The 12,892-nt window shown below is 44.4% G+C and overlaps 1 protein-coding gene across 6 annotated transcripts in view; it reads left to right on the forward strand.

Annotated features, from left to right (window-relative positions):
• Cdk12 (cyclin dependent kinase 12) overlaps positions 1-12,642 on the forward strand; it is a 73,220-nt gene extending 60,578 nt beyond the window's left edge. The window contains exons 15-18 of one of the 6 annotated variants that reach the window (XM_051175664.1): positions 2,828-2,929; positions 3,350-3,471; positions 7,031-7,138; positions 11,771-12,642. In XM_051175664.1, the coding sequence (XP_051031621.1) occupies positions 2,828-2,929; positions 3,350-3,395 (148 nt within the window). In that variant the 3' untranslated portion in view covers positions 3,396-3,471; positions 7,031-7,138; positions 11,771-12,642. The remainder of the gene's footprint in view (positions 1-2,827; positions 2,930-3,349; positions 3,472-7,030; positions 7,139-11,770) is intronic. The other 5 variants (XM_051175659.1, XM_051175677.1, XM_051175670.1 and 2 more) reach the window with 5 other exon arrangements.
• The last annotated feature ends 250 nt before the right edge of the window (positions 12,643-12,892 follow it).

Raw genomic sequence — 12,892 nt, forward strand, 5'->3', positions numbered from 1 at the left:
CTCCCTGGGGGTCATTTGTATCTCTGGTTCCAGTTCCCAAAGCCATAAAGTGGGAGCCCCCATTTATTAATTGGGTTGGGACTGGGGAGGGGGCCAGCAGGGGACTCTTTAGTGCAGCAGGCGGGGGTCTTCCCGAATGAGCCCATTAGCTAGCCCCAATGGCAGCCGAAACGGGGCTGCAGCCAAGTCCTCTCCATTTCAAAAACCCTCCATCGCCTGCAGCAGATCAGAACAAGGCCTGCGGGAGCCCTTAGCTTCTGATTGCAGCTGTGAGGAAGGACAAAACAATTTATAGGAAGCCAAGTAGCTCCTGTCTCACTGTCTCTTCCTTTCTGACTTTGGGGAGAAGAAATGCTGGGATGCTGTGTCTTACCAGGGCTTTTTGCAGACATGTACAGTCCCAAAGTAGGAATACAGGAGTATGTGGGCTTTGGTACTTATTTCTCTGCTGTGGATGTCTTTACATGTCCTTTTTTCCCCATCTACACACACTATAGTGTTGGACTAGCAACCACTACTCATATGGGGGTTCCCTAGGACAAAGGGGCAAGTATTTGTTTAGTCTGACAGTTTGAGGATGGAGAGAGGCATTTCCCTGTTTGCTTTAGCAAGGTCAGAGTTAGATCCTTCCTTAACTTTTCCTCTTAGAACTTGGCACTTAAAGATAGCACACTCAGGATTCATTTTTCCCTTTAGTCAAAGTATACTAGAAAGACATATACTACAGGGGCACTTTCTACAGTGGCAAAAGAAGGGCGACAGGCCCAGGTATCACAAGGGGAGGAAGGAACATTTAGTTTTTGCACTTTAAAGAATCATAGATGTCCAGAGCTAGAAAAGAGGTCATGTAACCCAGCCTCTCTTTTTAGAGCAAGATGCTGATGCTTAAGCAAGGAAAAGTGTCTCATCCACAGTCATGCAGTGAAAGGCAGCTCCCAGAGGCAGAATTTTAACCTACACAAGGAAGCATCAAGCCTTCAACTTTTAGATTACCTATTCTTGATAACCCCAAGCTACTTAAAAAAAAAAAAAAAAAAAAAAAAAAAAAAAACCTTGAGATTCCAAAGGGGACAGGGGAAGACAAAAATTGAGGAATAAAAATAGATTTAAAGTCATTAGTACAAAATCATGTTATGTATTTCTACATTCAAGAATGATTGCTTAGTGTTTAGGTGTGATAAAATATACCTTTAACCCCAGGGATCAGGAGGCAGAGACAAGAAGATCTTGAAGTCAGCCAGTGCTATATAGTTAGACCCTGTCTTAAAGAAATTAGACTCATTCAGGGTCAGTAAAATAGCTCAATTTGTAAAGGTGCCTGCTGTCAAACCTAACAAATTGAGATCCAATTCCCCAGGACCTACATGATGGAAGAAGGGAACCAGCTCCTGCAAGTTGTCCTCTGACCTCCACAAATTCACTGTGGTACAGTCACACCTCACATACACATATAGTAAACAAATAAGATAATGTGATTTTTAAAAAGAATCTCAGTGACATACAAATTTTATAAGTAGTATTTTCTTAGATATAAGGACTCTTTTGTTTGGGGGGGGGGAGTGGTAGCCACAGCCAAAGATCCAGATGCCATTAGTTACCCCAGATTTTCAAATAATTCTTAGCCATAAACACGGGGTACTGATAGTAGAAAAAGGTCCTCGGAGATAATGTGAAAAATTCACACTAAATCTCTCAGACTCTTTGGCATTACAATAAAGCTATGATGGAAAGAATCAAAGTGGAGAGAGAGGGCACTTCTTTAAGGTAGGGCTGGGAGTAGGTATCTCTGGGATATGGAATCAATAGCATTCAAGGCAAAGCAAACTATTCTCAGATTCAAGGAAATTGGTGGGGACCATCTACCTTTCTCTTATTTGTAGGGAGGTGGGATTGGTATTTGGTATTCTTGGACCAAGTGTTTCATAGTGGTCAGAACCCAAAATAGGCTTAACAGGTGGCTGGCCTATGGGACAGGTTCTGTAAGTCATCTCATCCTGGAGCTATGTCTACCGTCCTTTCCTATGCTTGCTTTCTCTGGACATAGGAAATTGGGAGCCTGTAAATAGCAAAAAGGGAAATGCTGAAGGAAGCAAAGAAACGATGGGTAAATTGGAGATAGTTGTGGTTTGTGTTAGGGGATCTGCCAAATGTATATTTTCTGTGGTTAACAAAGGATTAGATCCCATCATGTATCAGTTACAGTTAGTCTTTTGCACTATAATTGACAGAATAGAGAAATGGGTTGATCTTCATGCAAACACTTTTTCCCTTCCTAGGAAATGTATGATAGACCCACTTGATCAAATCGCAACAAATGTGTTCTCCTGCAAATCTTTCTGCTTCATAATCAGGGCCATTCTTTGCCTCACAACTCCTCTTAAAGAAGCCTTGATGAACACAAGAACCTTAAACCAAACTGGTGATCTGGTCTAAAATCAGGTTGCTTCCTCCAAGTTACAATCTTGCATTACCTGTGTATTAGCACTATGCTCAAAGCCCTTTATAGTAATTCCATGTTACACAACTTCTATTTCTATTGAATTTCCTGTTAGATGTCTAAGTGTTGGGGTCATGATTTTGCACTTAACAGCCTGGGAGCTAGTTCCTTGGATATAGGAATCTGGAGCAGTCAACTCCTCTGGAAGCATTCTTAAGATTCATCTGGCAGTTTGGGGGGAATTCAGGTTTAAGAGAATTGGAGAAACAGCAACTATCACACTCTAGCTGGTAGCTGCCAACAGTATAATCTCCTGTGCATGACCAAAGACTCTCTTTGTTTTCTGATCCCTGTCTCATGTCTGATATAACCTGTTGTTTTTCTTTACAGAAGGCAGCAGCAGGGATGGCCCCTGAAGAACTCGGAGACGCCCGTCAGTTACCTTGCATCCAGAGCCTGTCAAACAGTCTCATCAACAATACTTGAAGCCAGGTAGGGACTTAAAGTCAATCAGAAGCCACTAGCCTGATTTTACACAAAGTAGCACCCCTCTCATGGACATTTCTTGTCCTTTCCTGAGATCTCCAGAAGGGTTCCTGAACTGCTTATTTGGCCCTGTTCTGAGGTCCTGCCTTCTAGTTAAAGTTCTCTTCCAGTTAGAATGAGTGAGCCCCTCTCTAGCAGTAGCACTTATTTCATTTCTGTGTTAATGGATATTCCTCTACAGTGTAGTGCTGATATTATATTCAGTTTTTCTCAGACTCCTTTAGGATAGATATCTCACTTGTCTATACCCCTATATACACAAAATACTTTTTTCCCCAAAAAACCACTTTTGTTTCTGTTTTCTATTTAAGTCAAGATAGGACAATACTATCTCTTCTCTAACCAGCTTTACTACCTTCTCTCTAGGTTCAGTGGAAGATTCCGTCTATCCAAATACTTCATGAGACACTGAAGTAGAGGTCTGCAGCCTGCTTCCTCTGTCTTCAATACCCAGAACCGGCACCTCCACCTTCCTTCCCTCCTAGTAGGTTGTGCTGCTTCACCCACCTCACAGATGATGACCTCTGTCTCTGTCTCTCTTTCTCTTGTGTCTCTCTCCCTTCCCCCAACTCCACAGATGAGCTGGGACTATAGGTTCTACATCTAGCTTCTCAAGCCATTTTTTTTGTTTGTTTTTGTTTTTTTGTTTTTTTGTTCAGTGTCTCCAAAAAGGGAAGTCACTTGTCACTGAGCTCTTTGTCTCAGCAATTTCTAAGTCCTAGTCTTTAGAGGTCCCTTCTAATGTGCATCACTTCTTTTGTAGTTCAGAACCATTTCCCTCATTTAGCAGGTATGTGAAGTGACACTGGTAAAGAATGACACAGTAATAAATACCCTTTCTCTTGGAAGCTGAAAATCTGAAGGCCTACTGGGAAAGTACCTGGATCTTTTGAGAGTGTTTATCTAGTGTGTTCCTTAGAACCATCATCTTAGGCTAGGCAATTGTGGCACATTCCTTTAATCCCAGAACACAGGATACAGAGGCAGGTAGATTTCATAATTTGAGGCCAGCCTGGTCTACAGAGCAAGTTCCAGGACAGCCAGGGCTACACAGAGAAACCCTGTCTCAAAAACAAAACAAAAAAAGACCCACAAAAGAACCAGCATCTATCTATCTCTCACATGCCTTAGGGAATGGAAAAGGAATGACTCTAGGGTAGAATCAGCCACCAAATGTCACTCTTTTAAAAGTATGAATGTCCACTTTATTCTGGGGCCTGTGAAGAGTTGTAGTGGGGTTAAAGCATCTTCCTACCTTCTGGATAATAGAGTGACACTGCTTTATCCTTCTGACTCTCTGGCCCCTTTCTCAGGAGTACCTCTCATTTCTGCAACCCAAACAGCTTAAGTAGCAGGCCTGTATAAGTGCGTGCTCTAAGTCAGGTGCGACTTCCCCTGGGAGCATAGGCGACAAAGTGAGTAAGAGGGTAAAGTAGATGTTAGAAAGCATCTAATACCCCAGAAAGTAGTCAGGTAGTATATATGTATTTAGTTCTGTGGTGGCATTAGAGAGCACCAACATTTACAACTGCTACTTGTCTGTCAGCCAGACTACCTTGATTCCTCCAAGCAGTCTACCCAGTAGGGTAACTGCAGTCCTGATTTCTACCACACGAGGGCACTGCTGGACAATTAAAACTCAAGCCCCTTAGGAAACAGTTGGATGAGGACAGGATCAGAAACACTCCCAGAGAGCCCAATATTGACCAGAAGCCGGAAAAATAACAGATAACATTTGTTATTCCTTTAAAATGGTCCTTCAAGCCTGATGATTGAGTGGGTGCCTAGCTGAACTTAGAAGTTCCAGGTACTCTCTCTTCAAGGTAGGCATAACTGACTCCAGTTATCAAACACAGTGTCCTGTCCCCTTGCCCCAAAGATGTTGAGTTCTAGTCCAGGAGGGTGGGATTGGTTGGATTTCAGAGGGGAAAACTTTTTAAAAAGGTATTTAAAGAAAAGTATCTTTGTTGGTGAGAAAGTATTAAGAAACCTAAGACTGAGAAAATGGGTTACCTCATCTCCCTCCTGGTGGTATCCCCTCCCCCGCAAACCTACAGGATTCAAGTTTAGTAGATCTTTGTATCTGATCGGGTAAAACACACCCAGGACTACAGAGAGCTCTGAGCCAAAAATAAAGCAGAAAACAGCACAAGGGGGACTGCTTTGGCTGTGAGCCTCATGTCTACCTATGCCGTGTCAGGCTCTTCTGGGTGTGCCAAGTGACTTGGGCCCTATGGGACTGAGGACGCCACAGTTTACCCCCAGAAGGCCTTCCGGAATGAACAAGCTCAGGGAATTGACAGAGGTCTTCCACTTTCTCTTTCCCCCATGCTTGAAGGCCCTTCCCCAGGAGGACAGCTTGATTAAACAGTCGGTGCTGCTGGAATTACTGCACAGCTGGTGCTCCCCCCAGCACCCTGAGCAGAGCAGCAGTGCAGATTAAAATCTCCAATTAGCGTTAAAGTGAAGTGAGGAGGTGCTGAGGCTGCCAAGGCAGCCAGGCCGAAACCCTGAATTGGCACCCTCGCTCCTGCCTGATTCTGAGTGCCACCCTAGTCGTCCTTCCTAACAGTATCAAGTGTCTGTTAGACTTGTGTCACTTGGGTTGGAGGCAGATGCCTTACCTGGCAAGATGCTAGGACTCCATAGGATGGAAGAGAATGAGATCAATCAGTGACTGTCAAGGAGATGCTCTATGCACAGCCTACTACTATGATGCTACTGATGCTGTTTTTTGCTTAGAGAAAGAGCCAACAGGAAAGGTCTCTCTTAGTATTTTTATCTAAGGTGCTCATGGTATTCATATGAGCATCTATCTATATATGTTTTATCCTATCTGACCCATCTGTTCCCACCCAAATTATGACTCCTTTCCTTCCTCTCTCCATCCTTTTCTCAACTTTCTTGTAGGCAAGGGTAGACATGACTAAGCTCTAGAATGTTGCCATGCCCTGACACCTGGGTCCCAGTCAGTTGCCCTTTATCTTCCTAGTTTGGGAAATAGCAGAGGTATACCAAGAGTCTGAACATCTTATCTGCTCCAAAGATCCCTCTGCCATTTACACTTCTGTTGCTTGTCTATCAAATCCGGAAGCAGGGCAGTACAGCTAGCCATACCCTCTTACTGCCATCTGCCCCTTTAAGAGAAATGGAAGTGGGTACCCAGCTGACTTAACCTACTCACACCTCCAGAAATTAGACACCAGGGCATGGTGCCACCCTCCCAGACTGGCACATGCTACCCTGGCAGAGGTTCAAGCACCACCACCCCCATGTCATACTCCTATCCTATGTCTTCCTCTACTCCCTCTCTCCACATTTTTTTTTCTCAGCTCAAAGCACAGCTGAGCCTTGGAGGGGGGTTGAGGGTGGAAAGACCAAGCTGGGGCAGGGGGGTGTAGAGCGCCAATAGCACGTTTTCACCTGCCATTTAATTGGATGTATTTTTAATTAATGGGACCTCAGGGACCAACATGAGACAATCTGATCTCTGAATAGGGACAGGGGAGGGATTGGATAAGGGAGGAGGATTGGGCCACTGGGTGCGGTTACCAGGAACCCGGGCCCATCAATCACTGGCCACTTTGCGTTCTGGCATGGGGAACAGCGAGGTGGAGGAGGAGGGGAGGCACTGGGGAAAGGTGCCAGGATTTCCCCCCAACTGCCAGGACATCCAGAAGAGATGGAATTGTGCTGATTGACTCAGGTCTGCAGCCTTAAATTTATAGCCAGAATAGTAGGTAAGGCTGTTTTCTTACTCCTACAGTTGAGTGTAAGACTATGACAGGGAAGTGGGGTTGAACATTGAGGTCTCTGAAGAGAAAGAGAATAAGAGATAGGGACCATGGACCTGAGACTGTGGTCAAGGGGATTTGGAAGGAACAGAATTTGGGGCCCATTCTATACATTTCTATGGGAAATAGTGCCATAGAGATTATAGGCAAATTAACATGCAAATGAGACCTAGTGAAGGTCTGAATCTTAGAACCTTAAGGTTGTAAGAAGGGAACTTGGAGCTCATCTTACCTGACCCCCTTCATTATACAGATATGGAGACCAAGACCCAGAGTGGAGGAGCCAATTGAATCCTGCCCTGAAGTTGCTTTATGTTCTGGATTTGGAGAGCTCCTGAGAGCATGGGGCAAGAAAAAGTAGGTAGGTAAGGAAGGAAGGAAGTCAAGTGAAAAACATAAACATGACATTCTGTCCGACAATGTCTGACATGTCAAGTGATTCTCATCATTGTCTTCTGACTGATTGTTGCTTAGAGATGTAAGAGAGGTGCAGCCTGTTTCAGTGGTCATTATCCATCTTGGCCTCCAGCCCTTCTCCGTAGGATTCTGCCATGTTTTTTAAGATCTAAGGGAAGGAAATGTATTAGCTACTTCAACTACTTAACCTAAAGGCAAATCTTCCAAATAAGACTATTTTTTTTTTTTTTGTTTTGTTTTGTTTGTTTGTTTTTTGAGAACCCTTTTCTCGGTGAAACATTCCTGTCCCTCTGTAGACAATGCTGGCCTCAAACTCACAGAGATCCTTCTTTGAACCACCTCTACCATCTCCCTACCCCATCCCCAGGACAAGACTGATTTTTTAAATGGAATTTTCTTTGTTTGTTTGTTTGTTTGTTTTTGAGACAGGGTTTCTCTGTGTAGCCCTGGATGTCCTGGAACTCACTCTGTAGATCAGGTTGGTTCTGAACTCAGAGATCTGCCTGCCTCTGTCTCTGGAGTGCTAGGATTAAAGGTGTATACCACCACTGCCTGACATTTATAGGGAAATCTTATCACAGTTTTCCATGCTATCATATAAGCAATTAGAAAAGTTATGCCAAAATATCAAAGATAGTTTTACACCTCTTGTTGTTCCATTACTGTCAATGAGACAGTGTTCAATGTGTGTCCTGTAAAACAAATTAGAATTGTTCCTGAATTCATGTAGTATCCTGGCCTTAGAGTCTTAGATCCCTTCTAGCTCTTGTAATGTTGATTTATCCTAAAGAGAAGGGCACATTTCCAGCTGTCTATATCCCCATTCCCTTATTCCTTTATTGCTCTTAACCCTAGGGCCAGGGAGAGAAGGATGAATGAAGGTAATAGAGGATTATTTATTCTACCAACTTGCCGAAGGTGGGCATTCTCAGCACTCTCTTTTCTCAAAATCGTCAACACTCTTTGATCTGTGCTTCATGGGGCTAAACTGGGCTGGAGGCAAGGGTAGAATGCAAGGTTACAAGGCAATACCAATAGAATTTGCCACACTCTCCAGCTCTCATCCTTACCTTCCTCCACCCCTAGAACGGTCTTCTGTCTTAGTAACCTGTTTTTACCCTCAGGCCCTTGAGAAAAGCAGGGTCTGGCTCACTCTGTAGCTTCCTACCCTGTCCTGATCTGCCTTAGATTGTCAAGGGCTGTCACGGTCTGTTACTCATAGACAGGGTAAGAGGTCCTTATATCCCCCTAGGACAATCTGGAAAAAAAACCTTCTAGGCCCCTTTCTGCTTCCAAGGGCCTCAGGACTGTCGATATCAGAAAACTGTGCCAAAGGCTGTCCTGTCAGGAAAATGAGGAAGAAGAGAAGATAGGTTGCTGACACTTTAGAACTGAGACGCAGGGCTAGAGAGATGGCTTAGTTGTTAAAGGCTGGGCTCACAACCAAAAATGTAAGAATTGAGATCTATAGTTCCACCTGTGAAACTGGCTGTTCAACATAGTGCAGAACATTCACAATGAATATTGTATGGGGACTACTCTTTACAGAATGCTGTTTCTAGTCTGGAACACAGCTGTGAAGAATGGCACACAGCGAAGGAGAGAAGCTATTTTCTGTATACAAACCTGCTTTCTTTTTTGCTGTTGGTTATTGGATCATCCCTACTCTAGTGTAGTGGCAGCATAGGGAAGCATTCACTCTATATTCTGGATATTCTCTGAGGAATAGAGTAGCTTTCCCTCCTTCCAATTCTGCCAGGTCTGCCATCTACTTCCAAGGTTATTCCACGGTGTCAGACGTGTTGCCTTTTGTTTTTCCTTTTTAAAGATTTATTATTTATTATTTATATAATGTTCTGCCTGCATGCATGCCTGTAGGCCAGAAGAGGACACCAGATTTCTTTACAGATGGCTGTGAGCCACCATGTGGTTGCTGGGAATTGAACTCAGGTCCTCTGGAAGAGCAGCAAGTGCTCTTAACTGCTGAGCCATCTCTCTAGCCTTATATCTATAGCCTTAAGTCCACATCTAGAGCCTGCTCTGGAGCCTAGAAGAAACTCAGGCCCTTTGTGGGAAAATACTTAGATATCAAGTACATATGGTAGGAAGAGGTAGCAGTACCCAGAATTCCCTGCCTTCTGGAGTTAGTCAGTATTGACCTAACATTTAGGTTTTACTCTAATGGGACCCCTTTCTTCCTTTTCCCTTCAGTTTTCCTATGTGTTGAGAGTAGATCTGAAAATCTGAACCTCTTACCTTGATATTTAGAAAGCTATTATGGATATCTCCCTGTATCTTTCAGGGCCATAGACAGAAAGGAAAGCAGAGAAAGACATTGACAGAAGTAGCAGTGCTATGTGCCCAAAAGAAGATACAGGAAGAGATGTCTGCTTCTGAAACAGCATTCTTGCCCCATCTTCTCCTGCTTCCTTTTACATGCTACTGAGGCGATATGCCCAAGTGTGCCAGCTCTCCTGGCTGGTAATCATGTTCTACTGTGCAGGCAGCCAGCACTATGGCCTTGCACAGAGCACAAGCTGGGGTCTCACACTCCTTTGCTCATTCATCTCTGTGTGTGTGCTCCAGATTCCTAGGGATGAAATAGAATGCTGTGGTGGAGGGTGGGGTGGCTGGAGCACTGGCTGCTCTTCCAGAAAATCTGGGTTCAATTCCTGGCACCCACATAGCAGTTCACAACTGTATGTAACTCCACTTCCAGGGGAATCTAACACCCTCACACACACATTTATGCAAGAAAAACACCAATGCATATAAAACAAATAAATAAATAAATCCCTCTCAAAAAAAGGAAGGAAGAAAGAGAATTCTGTGGCCCTATGGTATGGTGGGCACTGGGCTCGCTAGGGTACATATTTGCATGTCTGCAAGGGGGAGGAAGAAGGCTGCTGGCAGCTCAGCAGAGCTTGAGGTTCTGGTGACTCACAGCAATGGGGGTGGTTCATGGAAACAACAGAGGGGAAGGGGGATCAAGTCTGTTAGAGTTTTCTTTTGCCCCGATCCTCCCCACTCTGAGCTCTGTAGATGAAAAACTCTCTCATCTCGATTAGGAGATGTCCTGGCTATGAAAAGAAAGGGAGAGGTGAGAAAGAAGTAAGCAGGAGAAACTGAGTTCTCCCAATGAAGACTGAGGCATCACCCACTATTTCCACAGGTTACATAGAGAATATCAGAAATCCTGGGTACCTTCCAGAAGAGGGTTTCCTGGTAAACAGCTATTACTATGGTTCCTCGGTTGCCTGCCTAGAACTCTGTATACCCAGCTAACATAAAGCTTTCGGGTGGGGGGGAAGATGGGACAGGACTATTGTTGTTTGTTTGTTATTGAAATCGAATCTCATTATATAGCCCAAGCTGGCCACCAAGTTTCAATACTGCCTCATCTTCCAAAGTGCTGCAACTGTAAGCATGTATTACCATGCCTAGTGCCAGAAATTTCTTTTTGAAGATTATTTTATATGTGTGGGTACTTGCCTGCATGTTTATCTGGGGCTTCACATGTGTGCCTGGTGACTGTACAGTGGAGACCAGAAGGGAGCAACAGATCCTCTGAAACTGGAGTTACAGGTAATTGTGAGCCACCTTATGGGTGCTGGGAACTGAACCTAGGTCTCTCCAAGAGGAGCAAATGCTCTTAATCACTGAGCTATCTCTCCAGTCACATGTGAATTTCTTAATAGAAAAACAAATACTACTACAGGACCAGATCGACGAAGGATTGCCACCTGTGCTTAATGCTGTCCTCACTAGAATCAGTTACCTTGAACTGGAGAAGGAGCATCTAGCAGCACTTAGACTGATGAACAGTTGGTATAGGCTGGGAAATGGCTGTAGCCACCAATGTTCAGAAGTGCTAGTATTCTTCTCTCTCACAGGTCAGGGGGCCAATATGTATCTCCCCAATTCTTTCTTGGGCAATGACTGGAAATGGCAAGAAAAGAGCAATAGGGACTTTGGGTACTAGTATATCCAGGCACATGATAATAAACACCCTGACTTCTTGCCTCAGAAGAGAGGGTTGGGTGGGTATTCTGTGCTAGATGGTGAGTTCTTGTTTGTCTGTTTCTATTCCTTTTATCTCTGGAAGCTCTGCTTTCTAGCTAGAGTAAGGGTTTCTTCCCATCTACTGGTGACCCAGATATTACTTTGGTTGGACAAAGACAGATTAACTGTTCTTCATGCAGGAAGATAAGATCAGTTTTACTCTTCCTCCTTCCTGGCAGTGTAGGGAGCTCTGAAACCCATAACTAAAGCTTAGTTTTGACCTAAGTCAACACATCATCTAGCCCTGGATACAAAACTTGTACTATGAGAGGGAGCCTAGGTATACATCACTGTATAGGTGTAGGCTGCAATGGAGGGGGGAACCTTAGTCCCAGGAGAGACACCACATTCTCCTTGATCCTCTCCCTTCCCAAATTCCTTTCTCTGCTCCCTATTCTTTCACCTCCCACTGTCCATCTCAGTTCTTGGCCACCTGATTACCTCCAGTCTGACTAGATATGGTAAGTAGTTATCTTTCCTTACACACACCTCCCACCCCTTCCTTTCTTCCCAGCTGAGAAGGTAGCTGAATTTGAATTGTTTCTACCACTGACTATCACAGGATCTGAATTGTATTCCCAGCCTCTGCTGCCCAGCTTGACTCCACAACTGCCTTTGGATTGGGAAGCACTCATCAGCCTCATCTTCCCCTGCAAGTATTCCCAGGCCTGCACTGCTATATCTATGGCATCAAGACCCTACTCTGGAGCAGAGGGCAGCCCTAGAGGTGCAACTGGGGTTTTGACCCTAAATGTGTGTATGCCTGTGCATTGGGCACACTAGTTTATTAGAGTTATTTCAGCATTGTGATGCAGAGAGAGTAAGTGTAACAGCTGCTCCTTGCTTGCAGTGTTTATTGTTACCTAGAGACAACCTCCTGGCTTTTTCCCAGATTCCCCCCCCAGCCCAGCCCCCTCCCTGCCAACGATCCTCTTCTCTCCACACTGATGGGAAATTTATAGCTTGCCCATATCATGCCATTAACTCTCTCCTGTCCATAGAGTAGATGGGTCAAGGGAAACCAAAGTGGAGAGTGGGCATGCATTGAACCCAGAGTAGAATAATGTATAAAGAACAGAGGGAGGAAGGAGACATATCCTTCCATTCTGTGTCCAGGTTTTAGGCCCCAGTTGTTCTACAGTCCAAGTACATCTGACCCTGCTTAGTTTCTGATATCAGATGAGATCAGTCACATTTGGGTGGTGTAGCCATAACCCAGTTGTCCTTCTGGCTCTTATATGAGAAAAGAAGAGAGAGTTTTGGATCTGCCCTTGAGATCCCAGAAGAGCTCCTCTCGACCTACCCTTGGGATCTTGACATCTTCCTGTCAAAAATTATTCTCTTCCTTGGCCATCTCCATAGTCCTCATTTTATTGTTCAAACTTGAGCAAATACAGCAAGATAGTGTTGGAATGTAATAGGAATACAATGTCGTAGAATCCATAGCCTCTCTTTCTTGTCTAAGCAAGGTAACTCTGGGTGTCACATGGTACTAGCCTGAGAGATGGCCAGACCACCACAGCAGAGTTGATGTCAGACATGAACCCTGCTGCCAAGCCTGTTGGGAAAACCATTATATGCTAAGCTCCCAAGAAATTACAGGCATTCTCCCAGCTGTCCTTCTTGGTGCGATTGG

This window comes from Phodopus roborovskii, unplaced genomic scaffold (assembly GCF_943737965.1).
Source record: "Phodopus roborovskii unplaced genomic scaffold, PHOROB, whole genome shotgun sequence".
Lineage (NCBI taxonomy): Eukaryota > Metazoa > Chordata > Mammalia > Rodentia > Cricetidae > Phodopus > Phodopus roborovskii.